At 35.7% G+C, this 17,282-nt stretch overlaps 1 protein-coding gene across 1 annotated transcript in view; it reads left to right on the top strand.

The window, feature by feature from the left end:
- Positions 1-16,343, top strand: part of LOC131075583 (proteasome subunit beta type-7-B) — a 74,830-nt gene extending 58,487 nt beyond the window's left edge. Inside the window, exon 9 of the mRNA XM_058012427.2 lies at positions 15,956-16,343. Coding sequence (XP_057868410.1) covers positions 15,956-16,029 — 74 coding nt within the window. The 3' untranslated portion in view covers positions 16,030-16,343. The remainder of the gene's footprint in view (positions 1-15,955) is intronic.
- The last annotated feature ends 939 nt before the right edge of the window (positions 16,344-17,282 follow it).

Raw genomic sequence — 17,282 nt, 5'->3', positions numbered from 1 at the left:
ATATCCAATTGGCTTAGGGTAAGCCACATGCTCAAACCATAGAACTACTGACTACACGACACATATGAACACCTATAATTTACAAAAATACACATAATTGCGGGTATGGGTTCGGGTTTGCTAGTATGACGATGTTTTTTCCCTAGCATTGATATTGCTGTGTACAACTACACACACACATAATTCACAGAAATAGAAAATTGGAAACATGGTTGATAGTGATTGTAATGTCCCCACTTTGAAATACAATTTAATGCTAAATGATGATAATAAAATTAAAATTAAAATATAAAAGAATACAATTAAATATTATTAAATTTTAATTAAGTTAATGAATGGTCAAAGACATGAAATGAAAAGTTGCGACTCCCTCAAACACGACATATAAAAGGGAGAAGAGAACCTCATTTGATGGGATAATTTGGGGAATCAGAAGTACAGATCTGATATAAATCAAAAGTGCAAATCTGAATGTGAAAGGTTGTGTTCCTTTCAAAAGGCAGAAATAATGAAGTCTTGCACTCTTTCAAAGGGTGCTAATGGTGGAAAGGGTTTGTCTTTGGCCAAAGGGGCATACATGATGAAGAGGTGTGACCTCTCCCTCACAGTGGAGGATATAAAAAGGAGAAAGTCTCATCTGAGGAGGACATCCAAGGGAGATCAATTTGAAGAATAATATATTATTTTCAAGGGCAACAATGAAAAGTGGTGACTCTTCCACCAATAAAGTATAAAAGAAAATTCATTCCAAGCATTGAAGGGAATTTATCAATCAATGGAAGAAATCAATACAATTAACATCAATTTTCCTAAGAGAACAAAGAACCTTCCGCAATGAAATACAGATCGAACCATTCAGCTATAGCACTCATCTAAAAGAGCAGCATTTAGCTTTCAAAGAGGGAAACAGCACCAAATTGAATCTGTCCAAATTACCACAGCAGACTGAAAATACATAACTTGCAATAATTCTACAAGTATAGTGGGCAAGATTTAGTGTCCTCCCAAAAGGGGACATTACAGTGATAAATATAAATGATAATTTAATATCATATGTGAAAGCAGTACAAGTTACAATCTATAATCCTCATATATCTCTTCATGGAGATGATCAATGTTTTCTCTTGGTTCGTTTGAATCACATGTAGACCCAAGGCCACTCCTACTAGTTGCATTTTGTGTGGGAGACTTCTCATCCTTGCGATATTGTGGCAAGCTGTACAATAGAAGCATTCAAGTAAGCACACTCAGTGGTTCCTGTTGAAATGGTTAGCTAGTTCGGATCATATTTTAATGTTGCCTTGTGGCAATTAAAATATTATCTTATTGTAATAAGGTTAAGCGATTTATGTCTATAGGGCTGGGCCCAAATGTAATGTGTGGTTAAGCAATTTATGTCTATAGGGCTGGGCCCAAATGTAACGTGTGGTTAAGCAATTCATGTCTAATAGGGCTGGGCCCAAAAAGGAAACATGTCACAACTTGCAAGTTATGTAGGCCCCAAATTGGGCGCCAAAAGTGCAAATTGAAATATGTAAAATAAAGGGAATTGGTTAAAGCCGACTTGGAAGACTTGAACATGAATCTTGTATATAAACAAGATTCATTCTTCACAATGTATCATCTTTTTTAAGCACTGCTAGCCTTATGTGAATCATCCTTCCAAGAGCAGCGAACTATCTTCTTGAGGCAGCGATTCATTCTTAGGAACAGTGAATTGTCTCAGTGGCAGCAAATCACATTCACAGTCAGCGAATTCACTCCTATGCTCTGCGAATGATCTGCATGACAGCAAATAGAAAATCTTGATATTGTAGATAAGTCTATCAAGCTATTCCTTGTGCCCTAGTTTGGAATCTTCATTCTGCCGTTCTTATTTATATGTTGCTTCAAGTGTTGAAGCAAAGTTGTATACTGATATTTTCTAATATAAACTGGGATCTTGTTGCTGGGTTTTTCACCTCCAAGAGGGAGGTTTTTCCAGGGTACTTGTGTCTTGTGTTGTGTGCTTTTATTATTATTTCTGCTTATTCTGAGTCTGTGTATGATTTAAGTAACCAGATTAACATCTGATTGCCTAAAATCAACAGTTCCTACTCATCTTGGTTACGTGATTGGGGATACAAATTTGAATGCATGTAGAACAATTCCTTTGCCTTATTTTCAGCCAACCGATTGTACTTGACTAAATGGATAAATGAGTATATATGCCAATTCTGGTCACCTTAAGAACTCACAGCTTGTTAAAATTGGGGACAAAGTCAATATAACATTTGTAATTATAAAATATAAGAAAGTTAAAAAACTATAAAAGAAGTTAAAAATAAAAAATGTATACTTGTAATGGAAGCAAATATTGCTCTGGGGAAGTTTTCAGCATACCATAAGATAAAGACGTTTTCAATTTCTCGGGATATTATTGTATAAAAAGGGAACAATAATGGGAACCCAAAAAATGCAGTAAAATTATAAAAGAGAGGAATACCTGTTGTTTTTTACATTTAAAGCCATCCTAATTGCATGGAGATTGAGTGTAAACCAGAGTATACACAAATTAAAATATGCTTTTTTCTCATTAGTTTTGAGATTGCTGATTATAGATAATTGTAATGTAAATACTATAATAGACCTTTAATGCAATAAAAAATACAACTAAGGTAAGTATGAATTGTTAACCCTAGTGTTTACCTTAACTATCAAGTTGAAAAGAATAAACTATACACAGAATGGAATCTACGGTTGACAACAGATGTCTCCTAACCTCTTCAAATATGGCAATATCCATGCCTCGTATTTCAGAACAGCAATATCCTGTCTTAACAATGTTTCATATTAATCACTTTGATCAACAATATTTCCTATAATGTTGACAGAAATATTGATGCCAATATTACTTGATCACAATAGTAATAAAGATGCTACTGAACAGTGAACACCATAGTGATAAAAAATGTATAGGTAACATTAATGACAGAATGCTACTGATCAGTAATCATAAGAAGATTACTAATCACAAAAGGAGTTATGCCAAGAGATGATAATGATGAAAACAGTCTCGACAATTACAACATTATTAACAGGTGATCTGTAACAATGCAAATTCCCAAACAATTACCTCAATCATATAACTCTTTTACAAATGAATTAATGGAAACAATATTCACTGATAAGTAGAAATGACAGCAAGTTTACAACAGCACTAACATTTGTGATGCAACAATAATGACAAGTCAAAGGAAAGTTTAATTGTTTTAGAGTTTTGTCTTGTAATGACTATGCTCACTAATCACGAATAATGACAGCAGTATTCTCCGTTTTTAAAGGTGACAGTCATAGTCACTAATCACAATAATGGCAGTCATCTTGAGGTTTTCAAACCCAATATACCAACTGTCTTCACAACTATAGGTAACCATGTTCGTTTTTGAAATAATGACAGCAATAATTGTTATTGTCCTTTGGCAATAGATCTAACTGCTATTCAATAATGTAAGCTGGAAATCTTAACAGCTACTTACACTGTTCACGGTGTATAACCTGTTTATGAAAGTCCTAGAGAAGAATGAACAATTTATTATGATATTACCAGTGACATAACGCCAATGATTTATATTGCTGAAAATTTTGGTCAAAAATGTTTTGAAAAAGTTGTGATATTTTCAGGAAAATGCTGGGAACCCTGTTGAGAAAAGATATATCAGAACATACTGCAAAATTTTAAAGTTATCTGCTTGTATTGCTTTTGATAGAACATTCATTCTAAGAAGATGTAGGTAAACATAGCCTTGGCCATGAAGATACCATGAGTTAGTGTCCTTGTACTTGTTTCAAAGAGCACTAAGATTATGATTTATTGAAGTATAAAACTGCGAAGCACACCAATGATTGTGCCCTCTACATTTTGGTTTGGGAAGAGTAGTGAATGATGCTGTTTATCCATCGCTATCTTCAACGTTTGTACATGGTGTCACCTCTTGGGAAAAGAAGGTTTCTTTCTGCTATTATATTGCGGCAAAACAAATGCTAGGAGATGGAAAGTGTTATGGTTATTTTTTTTCAAAAATCAACAATGATTTTCTGCACTTGTTTGAAAACTGATTTTGTTGGCTAATTCTCCTTAGTTGTATTATGATCATTGTTTTATCTAATGGAGTCTATTCTTTCATATATGTTGCCAAACACAATTGATTGATATTGGCAATCTTGACCGAACTTCTGACAGGCCTCGTAATATTTAAAAGATTTTTCAAAAGAAAATACTTAAATACATAAAGCAATGGTTTCTCAAATGTAAATACTAAAATGAAAATTACAATCAGTATTCAATAATTGGAATTTTCATATCGCTCCTCATGAGCATCATATTCAACATTCGGTTTGATTTCATTTGAACCACAATCAATTGCAATGCCACTCCCACTGGCCTTGTCATATGTAGAAGCTAACTTGTCTATAGATACTTTGACAAGTTGTGCAACAATAGTGCCTAAGTCGGTAAACCAAGGAGTTGGATCCCAATTTCCCTTCACCCCTCGTAATAAGGTTTCTTATGTGATGAGGGATGCAAGTTGGAACACACAAAGACCAAATTCTTATCTTTTTTGCACCCAATTGATTGTGCTTAATTGAGTGGATAAAGAGCATGTTCTCCAATTCTACTTTATTTGAACAAAAACCAGCAACTTGTGAATTATAACAACATTTACAGTTATAAAACACAAGTTATAATAATTATTATGTATTAGCAAAATGAAAATGAGGAAATAAAAAAATAGAAGGATGTATACTTGGGATAAAAGATTTATTGCAAAGAGGCTATAGGTATATAGAGCCTTGGCTGTGTAGGTACTGTTGGATTTTGAGTATTAGACCAGCAATCAGACTTTCAATATGTAATTTCAGATTAGGATTAAGTGAATAAGACTGGTAAATGAAAGACAGAAATGAGTGCACAAGAGACCAACTCAATTACCCTGGGAAAACCTCCAAGGAGGAAAAACCCAGCACTAAAGACCCACAGGTCAGATTATTATTACAATTCAGAATTGAATAATACAATACTTAGCTCAAAAGTGAGATCTTCAAACTGCACACTTGCATGAATCAGATCTGCCCTTTTTAGACACCAGGTCTGCACTTTAACATCAACCAGATCTGCACCTTGACATGCACCAGGTCTGCTCCTTTTAACAGCTGAGTCTGGACATTCACATGCACCAGGTCTGCACTTTCTTGGCAACTGAATCTACACTTTCAGTTTACAATTAGGGCATAGAGGTCTTCACACAAAGTTGAATCTTGTGTTATCAGCAGAGTCTTCAACTTTGCACAATAATATTCACACTTCTAGGTATCAAGGTCACACTTGGATTAGACTGAATTTGCACCTTGACAGAAGTATTTCACAGACTGAATTCGCACCTTGCTGGAGTTATTTTGCATAAACTGAGGGCATTAGCAAAACTGAATGAATTTGACTTTTGAAATGTCTTTTATTTATATGCACCTTTAACCCTTATTTGTAAGTCGGCCTCCTTTAAGTTTTGGCACCAATATTATTATGGCGTGTGTATTTAGGATAGCGTGAGGAATAGGGCAAGGCCTAGACTTGGGGCACGTTACCCTTTAGGGCCCAGACCTAAAAGGGTTCGGATGTTGCCTTAAGGCAATCCGAACCCTATATAGCCCTAGTTACATAACAACAGGTACTATCATTAATGAGCATATTCCATGTACTGTTCTCAAAGATCACAATGATAATGATTCTTTGAAGATATGAAGTGGCAAAAATCACTCAAGACACTTTGTATATTTACATCTAGAAATATTCTTGTAAATTTAGTTTTGTATGTAGTAGCAACCTCCCCATTACCATATGGTGCCATTCTCCATGGCGAGGAAATCTTCTCTTTATTATAAGACATGAGGACAAAGCAAATGCTAGGAGATGAAAGGTTATGGTCATTTTATTTCAACAGTCATCAATGTTCATTTGCACACTTTTAAAAAATGGTCTACTTTTTAAGTATGGTGTCTATGTCATAATGAATTTCACCTGAACATGGTTGATCCATATTAGCATACCTAATCATACTTATTATGGGCTCAATGAAACTGAAAATATCTTCCACACGAGTCTAGCCATCATCTAAGACCAATGCTTTGACATTTTGGGCTCTTTGTATGTGATTGCCTCCGTACACTCTAAAAGAGTGTTGATGACCATGGCACTCAATGTCTCTTGCATTGTCATGATTAGTCTCAAGATGAGTGATGCAAATTGAATCTTGCCAACTTGCTATGGTGTAAAAAACAACAAAAGTTAATAAATAAAAAAGATGGCATATGCAAATTTTAAAATTTAATAATATGCTAGAAATTAAAATTACTTTCAACAAATCCAAGTTGGAGAAGGTCATGAACATGGCTTGTGACATATGATGATTTTTCACAAACATTTGAATCTCATCAGCCTCCATGTAGATTTCTTTGACCCATTCTATTTTCATTCCAATCTTTTGCAATATCAAATTTAGAGAGTGGATACTACATGATGTCTAAAAAACACGTCCATACATACCCTCCACAGTTGAACCAGCTGTCTTACAATTTTTAGAGTTGTATGACTTGGAACAAGTTTTTAGAGCCCATCATCTCAATGGCTTGTGTGAGGATATTGGCAATGAAAATTGCATCCTTCACTTGCCCCTGACAATCAATTGCCTTGAAAAACAGTCCCTTTAGGGGACATGGCAATGACATTATTAGTGGTTTGTTTTTGCAATTCTTTCGTTCATTAGAAATGATGATACTCTTGTTTTAGGCATGCATTTTGATTGCACTCAAAGATGCCTTTATGAAAGCTTTTTCATTGGCCATAAGGTGGTGTGCATTTTTCCATACCTAGGACTAATGTAATCAATAGGTGGCATTGTTGATTGTTGTTACCCTATCCTGACGATATGGTGTTCAAAAACGTTGGGCAGAAGCCCATTGCTATAGATGCAATGAGCAATGCTCTCATCTACAATCTCTCTCACCTCATGCTTGAAGGCCTTTTCCAATTGGCCTTTTTCTATTTGAAAAAAGGGGTATCATTTTTTCAAGAAGATGGTAGCATGAAAGCCTGTGGGCCAGCTAGTTGTGTTCAGTTACTTGGAGGTTTTTGTGATATTTTCTTGGAAAGAGGATGTAAACTTTCCTTTGATTGGTTGCTTACAATGTTGACGTCCTCTTGTTCTTTCATACACCATTATTTTTTTCCGTTGGCAACTCTTTATATTTGGCAATGGACAAAATGTTATTCCTATCTCTGTTAATAGGGGACATGCTTCCAGCCGAAATCTTATTCCTATGCTTATCATAGTGCATAGGTGAGCTTTCACTTGACTATATGAGCTTTTATACTCATTTCCATATTGGCTACAACACTAATGATGAATTCCACCACTAGGAAGTCGCTCAATCATGGTTGGATGTCACCAAAGAGGTGACACTACATTGAATATAAATAAACCCTCTAAATGTGGGCTAGCTGAAGTAGAACTACAAGCCATTTTGTTTGAATAAAATTTTTGGTCATACATTGTGTTAATATAGAAGATAAAAGTGCATTATAACTATTATATTATGTATAGAAGGTTTAAAACATATTCAAAATATTTCTAAAAAGTGAAAAAAAACTTAAAAAAATATTGAGAACTTTTAAAATCCTGAAAAACTTATTCAGAAATTGAAAAAATTAAAAGATTTACTCACCTCTGATAGATAAATTTTCTCTGTGCAACTCATTCTCTTCTATGGGTGTAGATCTTCTCTTCTATAGCCTTCACATCTGAAAAAGAATACAGCAACCTTAAAAAATCAACAATGGCTGCTTGGAGGGAAAAAATATGTTTTACTTCTCTTTGTGAAATGAGAGAAAATGTGGACAGCCCTCCTTTTTAGGGCAAAATTATATTAGATTGGCACTTTTTTGTTTTAAAAAACTGTTAAAGAAATTATATTTTTCCCCCTTTTTATTGAGGTAGCCCATGTGTCCACCTGGGCCCAGTTTGGGTTTGCCTAGTGTCCACCATGGGCAGCCTGAGTACTCTAGGTAAACCTCAAGCTTTCCGGGCTTTGAGCTGGCTCCATGCAGCCATGTTACATTTGTTTATTCTGTATTTCAACTGTTTAAAAGCCCTTTGCAGGTTATAGAATGCATTGGAAAATCAATTTTAAGAATGAACCAATGAAGTCTTAGATATCAGATGGGTATATTAGGCAGTACCTACGAAACTTAAGTTCTCAGGTACTTTTTAAGCTTTGGGCCTGTTGAAAATGGCCTTATTCTTGAGTCATTAGCTTAAATGACTAGCGATTTCTTGGCAAACTAACATTTCTTCTCATTTAGAAGCAGCTCATTCTTCTTCAAAAACTTTCAACACCTGTCTCAAATGCATCCAAATTTTGCAAAAAACGGGACATCCAAGTTTTCAATGTCAAAAGAATCTATGGATGGTTAGAAGTTGGAACAGAAGATTCATCAATTTCAGAAGTGTAGCTGGTGTATTGCATAATCAAAAAGTACTTAATAATCGTACAAACCTTACTGTGTTCTAAATATTGCCTTATAGGTGGCATCCTTCACATGTACTTGATAGCATTAATATTTCACAATGCTACATCTTTTTTTGGATATGATAACAAAAGATCTGCATAAAGATGTATATGGGTTGATGAGTCTTTGATTCATTAATCCCCAGAGTTTGTTCATCACATCATTTTCCAGATTGATTGCCCATAGAGACTTCTGTTGGAAGCTGGTGAATCTTTTAGCAATTGCTTTCATGCTATTATGTAGCTTGCCTTTGGGCTGTCCAAATGTAAAGTTCTTAACATCTTTTCCACTTGCTTTTGTTCTTTGTTAGTGTGCATACTTAGAGAGGCTTCATATTTATGTATCTCATCCTTATGTTTCTTTCTCAAAAGAAGCAAAGCAAAAGTTCTATTTGCATTAATGAGTTTTTGTGTTTTGGGCTTGGTTGGCACTTATTGAAGGACTTAACTTTGTATGCACTGATGATGAAGCTTTTTCCATCACCGCTCAATCAGTATCAAAGTTCCCAGACTCGGACTCGGCTCTGACTCGGCAAGGCTGACTCGACTCGTGACTCGGCTCGGACTCGGCAATGACTCGGCAAAATAAGAAAACCCTTGAAATTTAGAGATTTTTAACGATTTAAAACTTGTTTCATACACCCATTATTGAATTAAGCTTAAAGACACTATAACATCATCAAATAGAAGCTAATTTGATCACATACATAAACATACATCCATCACATGCGTAGAAATGTAAATTGTAGCTGAAGGAATTAGAAAACATAGATATATAGAGTTATAAATGTTGTCTAATGTATAATATAAAATCCATGACTTCAAATGTTCCCAAACATATATCTAACTGTAAAGTGTAAACAAAAACAAGTCTATGGCTCAGGCTCTGGCTCAACCTCGTCTATCTGCCTCCTACAAAGGCATCTAAGGTAGGTCCTGGATGATTGAGTAGCCATAGTCTCTGCCTGTGATGTGCCAGTTTGAGTAGCCATAGGTGCTATGCCTGATCGTGCTCTATCCTCCTCTGCCATAGCCACAGCCTCAGCCTCTCTGTCTGCCTGGTCAACCCACTCAAGGTCCTCATCAGTGAAGACTGGATCGGTGGACTCAATGAGCCAATCGGACTCAGGGTCGACTTCCTCTAGAGTGATCGGAGAGGAGTCATCGTCCAAAATCTGTTTGGTCCTAAGACGGAGGTTGTAATGAACAAAGACTAGATCATTCAACCTCTCCACAGACAATCTATTTCGCCTCTTCGAGTGGATGTGCTCGAACATGCTCCAGTTGCGCTCACAGCCAGAAGTGTTGCACGACTGGCTCAATATGCGGATGGCAATTTTTTGAAGGTTTGGGGTTGAAGGGCCAAACATTTGCCACCATCTATCTGAGATAAGGAAAAGAAAAAAACATTAGTCTCATTTCCAACTTTAGAGGTAGATTATAAAATGAAAAATTAAAATGCATGTCATAAACTTTAGAATTTTCTACCTGGCTGCAATTTTGTCTGACCCTCTTTGCACAATTGGCTGGCAAAGATTGCCCCTGATGCATTATTAAATGCATCCATCTCGAGAAGTGTAGCTGTGGTATCAGTGCCAATCCGTTGTACTACTAAATATAGCCCGCTAAGAACCTCCTCATCCGCTTTGAAATCAGCACGGAAACGAAATGATGGATTGAGGTAATAAGCTGCTGCATGGATGGGCCTATGAAGTTGGTTATGCCATCTTCTATCAATTATGTCCCAAATGGGCCTATACTTATCCTCAACTCCAGCATATATGGATCTTTTGGCCTCCTTGGCCCTATCCATGCCCTCATATATGTAGCCCATAGCCGGCTTCTCCCCATCAACAATTCGTAGGAGAACTACTAGGGGCTCAGTGACTTGCAAATAATGTTAAACAAAAATAGTTAACTCACAAGTGTGCATGAAAATAAGAAAAATTGCAAAGTTGCACAATGCAAACAAAACAAAAATATGCATATAATATTATAAATTTATAAAATTCCCTGCACGATCTCTGCATAAGGGGTCCAAAAACCTGGCTCATCAAAAATGCAATCTGCTACATCCATCCCTGTAGTGGTCATAGAATAGGATGAGGAAGTCCACTCCTCACCAACAAACATGCGCCTCAAAGATGCCTTTGATTTTAACAAGGATTTCAATGTGAGGAAATTTGAGGCAAATCTCGTTATACCAGGACGAGCCAACTCCCTTTCCCTCGTGTATTGCCTCATAATGCTAAGGACCAATGCATGATTGTAAATAAATTTGCATATATTCTTGGCCCTTTCAATGCATTCTTTCACCCATCCAAGCTTACCTATATCCTCCAGCATGAGGTCAAGGCAATGGGCTGCACATGGAGACCAAAAGATTTTTGGGTGCCTCTCCATCAAAAGTTTTCTTGCAACAATTTTAAATTAGTTAAAGAATTAGATGTGATAAGTATCAAGAAATTTTACCATTAATATTTAAAAGTTAAAAACTTAAAAGTTTATAAGTTAAAAGTTAAAACTTAAAAGAAAACTTTTAAAGTTTACCTGCAGCAACATAACTTGCTGCATTATCCGTCATCACTTGCACCACATTTTCTTCCCCCACCTTATCTATAACTTCCTCAATAGCCTCACATAAGTATGTCGCATTTTTGACATGTGAAGAAACATCGATGGACTTCAAAAACATGGTAGATCCTGAAAATAAAACAAATTAATTATCAATAAATTAGAATGTAAATTATTCAATTTCAATCTCAATGCATATAGAGAAGTAAAATGATCAATCACCAACGCTGGAAACAAGAAAATTTAGTAGTGTTCTATTCCTCCTATCAATCCAACCATCTGTCATGATGGTGCAGCCCTTGTGGCTCCAAGATTGGTGGTGGTCCTCTAGGTCAACTTTCATATCTTCCACCATTTCCAACAAGAGAGGGCCACTCAACTCAGTATCACTAGGGGCTTTAAACCTCGACCCACAAATGGTTACTGCATCAATCATGCCTTCCCAATAAGGAGACCTGTCACAAATTGAAATAGATTAAATAAGAAAAGTTCAAGTTCAATTTCAACTTTCAAATTCAAACCATAAAATTTTAAATTTTAATTTAAAACAATCAAATAAAAAAGTACCTGGCTGCAATAAATGGAATGTTGCAAAAGTACCAAAACTTGCAAATTGCTTTTCTTCTTGCATCATGGGCCTCCTTGTTCCAAGACATGCTCTCAAGCGAGGGCTGTGTGCCAGGAATAGTGCGTGGTACAAAAAAATTGTCTATCTTGGATTTTCGCACTCTAGGACCAAAAGTGTGACTAGTAGGAGCAAGAATAGAAGTACTAGCACTAGCAGAAGCACTAGGATGAAAGGGAGGCATAGAAGAACCCTCTCCAACACAACCTATGGATGCAGCTGTGGATGCGGAGCCGGATGCGGATGTGGGTGGAGGGGAACCAATATGACATAACTCCTCTCTTTATCTTTTTTTTGTTTGCTTATGTATTTCAAAGTTTTCTAATTGGACGTAACAAAAACGGAATGCTTCGGGAGGTGCCTTGGCACAAGGCTCAGTATCATGACCACGTATGCCAGCAATATGATAGTTTAATCTATTTACCCCCCCATGGTTAATTTCCTTACAAAACATACACTTGGTTTGATTTCTTTGTCTACCAGGGAATTCTTTAGTGTATTTCCATGCCTCATCTTTTTGACCATGTTTCCTAGGCTTAGGTTGTGGAGGATTAGGATGAGCCATTAGGAAAAAAAATTGTTTTCAAAACGTGAGGGCTGCTGCAATAAGACAATTTTACAAATCACCATTTGAGCATTGTGTTTGACAAAGTTTTAAATTAAAAATTTTAAACTAATTAAAAAAAATCAGCAAAGACTAATTTGTGCATTGTGTTTTTTCTTGAAAATTTTCAAATTTCAAAGAAAGAAATTAAGAATTCAAAAAAATCAGCAAACCCTAGATTTTTTTTAGAAAAAATTGTAAATACATTTTTACAATTTAAAAAAAAAAAAAAAAGTCTAGGCTTTGCTATGCTATTGTTCTATTTATGTCATTGTGATTGAAATATTGAAGTATGCAAGCAGCAATATAGATTTGGAAAGCTGAAGTTAAAAAAAAAATAACAAAAAAAAAAAAAAAATCCATAAATATAGAAAAAAAACCAACATAATCAATAAAAATTAACACTTACCTCTTTCAAATTTGTTGACAAGTGTTTGAAATGAGCTTCTATGGACTCCTTGATGCTCTCAATGCAACTGTAGTGCTGCCTCAATGTGATTTGTGCAAGCTTTTCACCTCTTCCTCTCAGCTGGTTGCAAAACTATGGCTTCCTATTTTTCTCTCTTCCTCTCTTTTTTCTTCTCTTCCACTCATAAAACTGAATGGCAATCCCTTTTAGGGTTATAACAAAGGCAAATGGCACAAAACATAATAAAAATGTGTTGTATTTTTTTTGTTTTTGCGTCCACTTTTTGCAAGTTGCGCCGGCCGGGTCACGACCCTCGGACTTGGCGAGTCAGGGGGTGACTTGTTGACTCGGCGAGTCAGGTGAGTCACACCCTGTGACTCGTCTGGGCCCGGGTCAGGGTCACCGTGACTCGGCGGAGGTCACCTGGCCCGCTAACTCGCGTGACTTGCCGTGAGTCACGGAACTCTGATCAGTATTTCTTTGCTCTCTTTGGAAAAATAGCATCCCTCTATTACATGTATGGCCTGTTTAACATTACACGACAAACATTAAGATGCACAGCTTTCTTGCTTCAGCAATGAAATGCTTATTGATTTTGCTTTGCTTGGTGACCTTTATTACCACTGTTTGATTCATCCAAGTGGACGTTTATGAAGGTGGTTATATGCTTCCAACCCAAGCTTACATTCTACTTCTTGGGAAACCAGATTTACTTGGGAACATGAAAAAGATAGAGCCTCATTGCCTCTAAACAGTGTGATTAATCTCAACACCACCATTGGACTTACTCCCAATTTACTTCCTTTACCAAACTTGCCAGTGAAAGCCTCCCTCAATTTCCCCATCTTGTTATGTTTACCCATGAACAGGATGCTTGCAACAGCTGCCTCCAACTTGAAGAATTTCTGCATGAGATTCCTCTCTCTTGATGCACACTTCATTCTTTTTGATTCTCTCTGTATCTTTTCAACTGTTGGTTCCACCTCAACATGCTAATTTCTTGCTGAAAAGGTATTAGCAAACGAATTAATTCACCTTCATCTCTAGACTTTTCAAATGCACAACCTGAAATCTGAACACAAGCAGTGATGTAAATCAAGTGACACTAGGAAGCTTGGTTTCATCAATGTCTAATTAATCAAAACATAGCTAAATGAGTTATAACTGAATTCAACTGGGATACTGCTTATCCCCAAGTCTTTTGCATGAAAAAATTATCTTTGATATATAGAGGCAAAATGTTTGCCAAAGTGCTGTCAATGTAACCAGCATAAGGGAAACTAATAATGGTCATAAAAAGATGAATAATTCAGCTTACATCATCATAAACACCAGACGTACCCAGGAGAAACCCACTTATGTTGAAAAATGCAGCAAAGATGGGTTTGCATGTTATATCCGATCAACAATCTTGTAAGATTACAAGCGATGCTCAAATATGGGCATTCAAACTGATATGTGGAGAAATTAGAAATAATTATATTGTAATATAATATCATATATTGGAGCATAACAATTGGCAGTTATAAAACACTGGGCAACACTGGGCTAAACTCATAATTTAAGCCAAACTTAGACCACGTAACTTACACAATCGCATACATAGGTTTATGTTTGGAGCTTTATCTTGTTGGATTTGAAGTTTTAACATAATTACTAACCTTGCTTCTTCACATGGTTCATAATTCAAGATGATTTTTCATATCACAACTTTTTATGTAGTTGTTGCCATGTCTTGTGTAGTTTTTGACAAGACCAACTTTAGTTTGTCTTGGTGAGTCATCACGGAGTCTAAATTGTGAAGAATGTGATCTTGAGAAAGTTTTACATGCTCTTTTTTTTGGAGTCTAATATATATATCATCTGTAACTTGATATGGCATTGAAATCTGAATTTAGACGTGCTTATAGCTCTGGAACCAATAAAAATATATATTTTTTAAGTAATAACAAATATTTGATGTTCTCCTACATTATTTAAGATTGCAGTAATTTTTATGCTTTCAAGATGTAGGAGGCACACTGCTTTTAAATTGTGCATACCAGGAATTTGATGATGTTTAAGTGTGCTGAAATTGTACTGAAGGTACAACTCTTGAATCTAATTATTATCATATAATGTGTTCTTATAATGTCTGGTACCTTTGAGGTGTGTACCTTTAAGTATCTTCAGGGACAGAATGCCACTTTTTCAAATCCATTCAGCATCGTCAAGCTTTTTCAATAAGGGTCATGAAGTTAATGTCATACAGGCTCACAGTGACTTAAGCAGAGAGTATCAATCTAAACATTTACCATTACAATTTTTCGGTTATACATTTTAGAATTGTATAATATTTTTGCATGAGGAAGCCAAGGTATAGGGTTGGCTTACCATATGGGAGAGAAATGTACAACAATCCATGATCCCTGGCCATCCTTGTGCTATCACACATGCACGTCTTTGTCTAGTTTAGAGTTATTTGAGCTTTGAAGAAAGGACTCACATAAAAGTGCTCGTACAAACATTCAATAAAGAAAGGAGTTACATGGTTTATCAGTTTACCACAAGATCTAATGCGTTGGCCAACAACCACATATAAGTGGGCGTCTAGTTTGTTTATTGGGAATATAGAAGGATTAATTAAATAGATTTGTCAGTGTTCACAAAAGATCAGAGCATGTTAATGGGACATGAAGTACTAGAATAGTACCCTAGCATCTAAAGAAGTAACGAACACTAAAACACTGTAAATATAACTAAATAAGGTAGTTCAACAGTGGTTAAATTGAAACTATATGATTCAAGTACAAGTATAAAATAGCCATGTGAGCATAGGAATCCTGATGGAAACAAGGCACAGATAGTATGAAAGCTGGCAATTTTTTTGTAGCCTTCTGAGCTACTATTGTTGTAACTGGTACACTCTATTGCATGGCACGAGTCTCTAGCAAGAAAATTAATTGCATATATTTTAAACTACATGTGAAAACAGAACTGGCAATCTGGGCTATGCCACATCAAGATTTTTGTCTGAAATTTAGTTTTTGTTCTTGAAGTGCTTTAATAATTATCATGTTTGTAAAAATTCTCTTTTTGCATATGATAAAATTAGATATGTGAGACTTTTCTCTGTTGAACTAATATCCTATCTGTAATGCAGAGGTTCTGTCAACCAAAATAATCCCTTTGAGAAAGCAAGTGCAAGTGATTGAAGGGGATGCAATGGAAGAGTAATTCACGATGATAAACTACAGAAATCTTTCCGAAGTGCCTTCTAAAAATTCTCATTGGAAAACATATTTATAATTGTTATTGAACTGTTATGCAGAATTCATTTGCTTATTTCTGCAAATGCATTTTGTGATTTGTGGATTTTGTGGTACATGATGCTCTTCTGCATCTCAATACTGTTTCAAGCAAATTCTTATTTTGTTACATGCCAACAACATAGATTAAAGAACCATGCTTTTGCTTTGAAGGAATTTTGATTTGTAAGGAAGGCAAATCATTACTTTTTGCAGTTATGGGAATATGTGTTCTTCTGTCAAGTTTGATATGCTAACTAGACTAAGAAGAATTGAGTTTGATTTTGTTGTCATCACTTAAAAAGCATATATGAGTTTTAATGGAAAGATGAAGTTTTAAGTAGTCTTAGGAACAGGCATATACCAAGAAATCCACAAAGTACTTTGTCAAACTATACGATATGGTGGGGAGAGAACTGTTTTTGAGTTAAAATTTTAGTCGAGTATTGTGGCATTGTTGGTACAGCTTTATAACATAAAAGTTTCGTCGAACTTACTTTGGCTAATGTACACTTTTTCTCGTTTAGGTGATGAAGGAAACATTTTCTTATATGTATATCATGCATAGGACATATATTTTGGAATTGTCAATACACATCAATGAACTTACGTAGACCTGTTGCTCACAAGGAGGCCTAATTGGATCCAACTACACCTGCACCCAATATGGAATCATTGGACAAACTGAGAATCCAGCCCTCCCAACCCCCAACCCAACTACCAACCCTAAAAAAGGTAAAAAGTGAAAAAAGAATAAAATATTTATTAGGAAATGTGATTTTTAAAATTTTAGATTGCAACAATGATCTTGATGGTTATGACTTGGAATTCATACAACATTAGGAGAAAACTACATATAAGGTGGAAAAGATATATTGAAGGGGTCTACATAGATGCTCCTAATGTGTGGGACAGTTAATAATAGATGTGGTCTACACTAACTGTGCAATTAAAAGTTGAAAAGTAAAGTATACCCTAAAATGAATGAAATGTTTAACAATTATGTGAGGTCTTGTTAATCTGACAGTAATAACTTAATTGGAAGTGTATTTGGAAGGAAGTAGGGAAAACTTGATGTTTTCTCTTACCTAAATCCTCTCTAACAAATTGGACGAAGCTTCTCTCGCTGGATCAATGCACTTTGAAACCCCTCGCACGTGCTCCTTTGTAGGAGTAGATAGG

The sequence above is a fragment of the Cryptomeria japonica genome, chromosome 5, assembly GCF_030272615.1.
Source record: "Cryptomeria japonica chromosome 5, Sugi_1.0, whole genome shotgun sequence".
Taxonomy (NCBI): Eukaryota; Viridiplantae; Streptophyta; class Pinopsida; order Cupressales; family Cupressaceae; genus Cryptomeria; species Cryptomeria japonica.
Note: the sequence above shows the minus strand (reverse complement) of the source record. Positions and strands in the feature narration are given on the sequence as shown.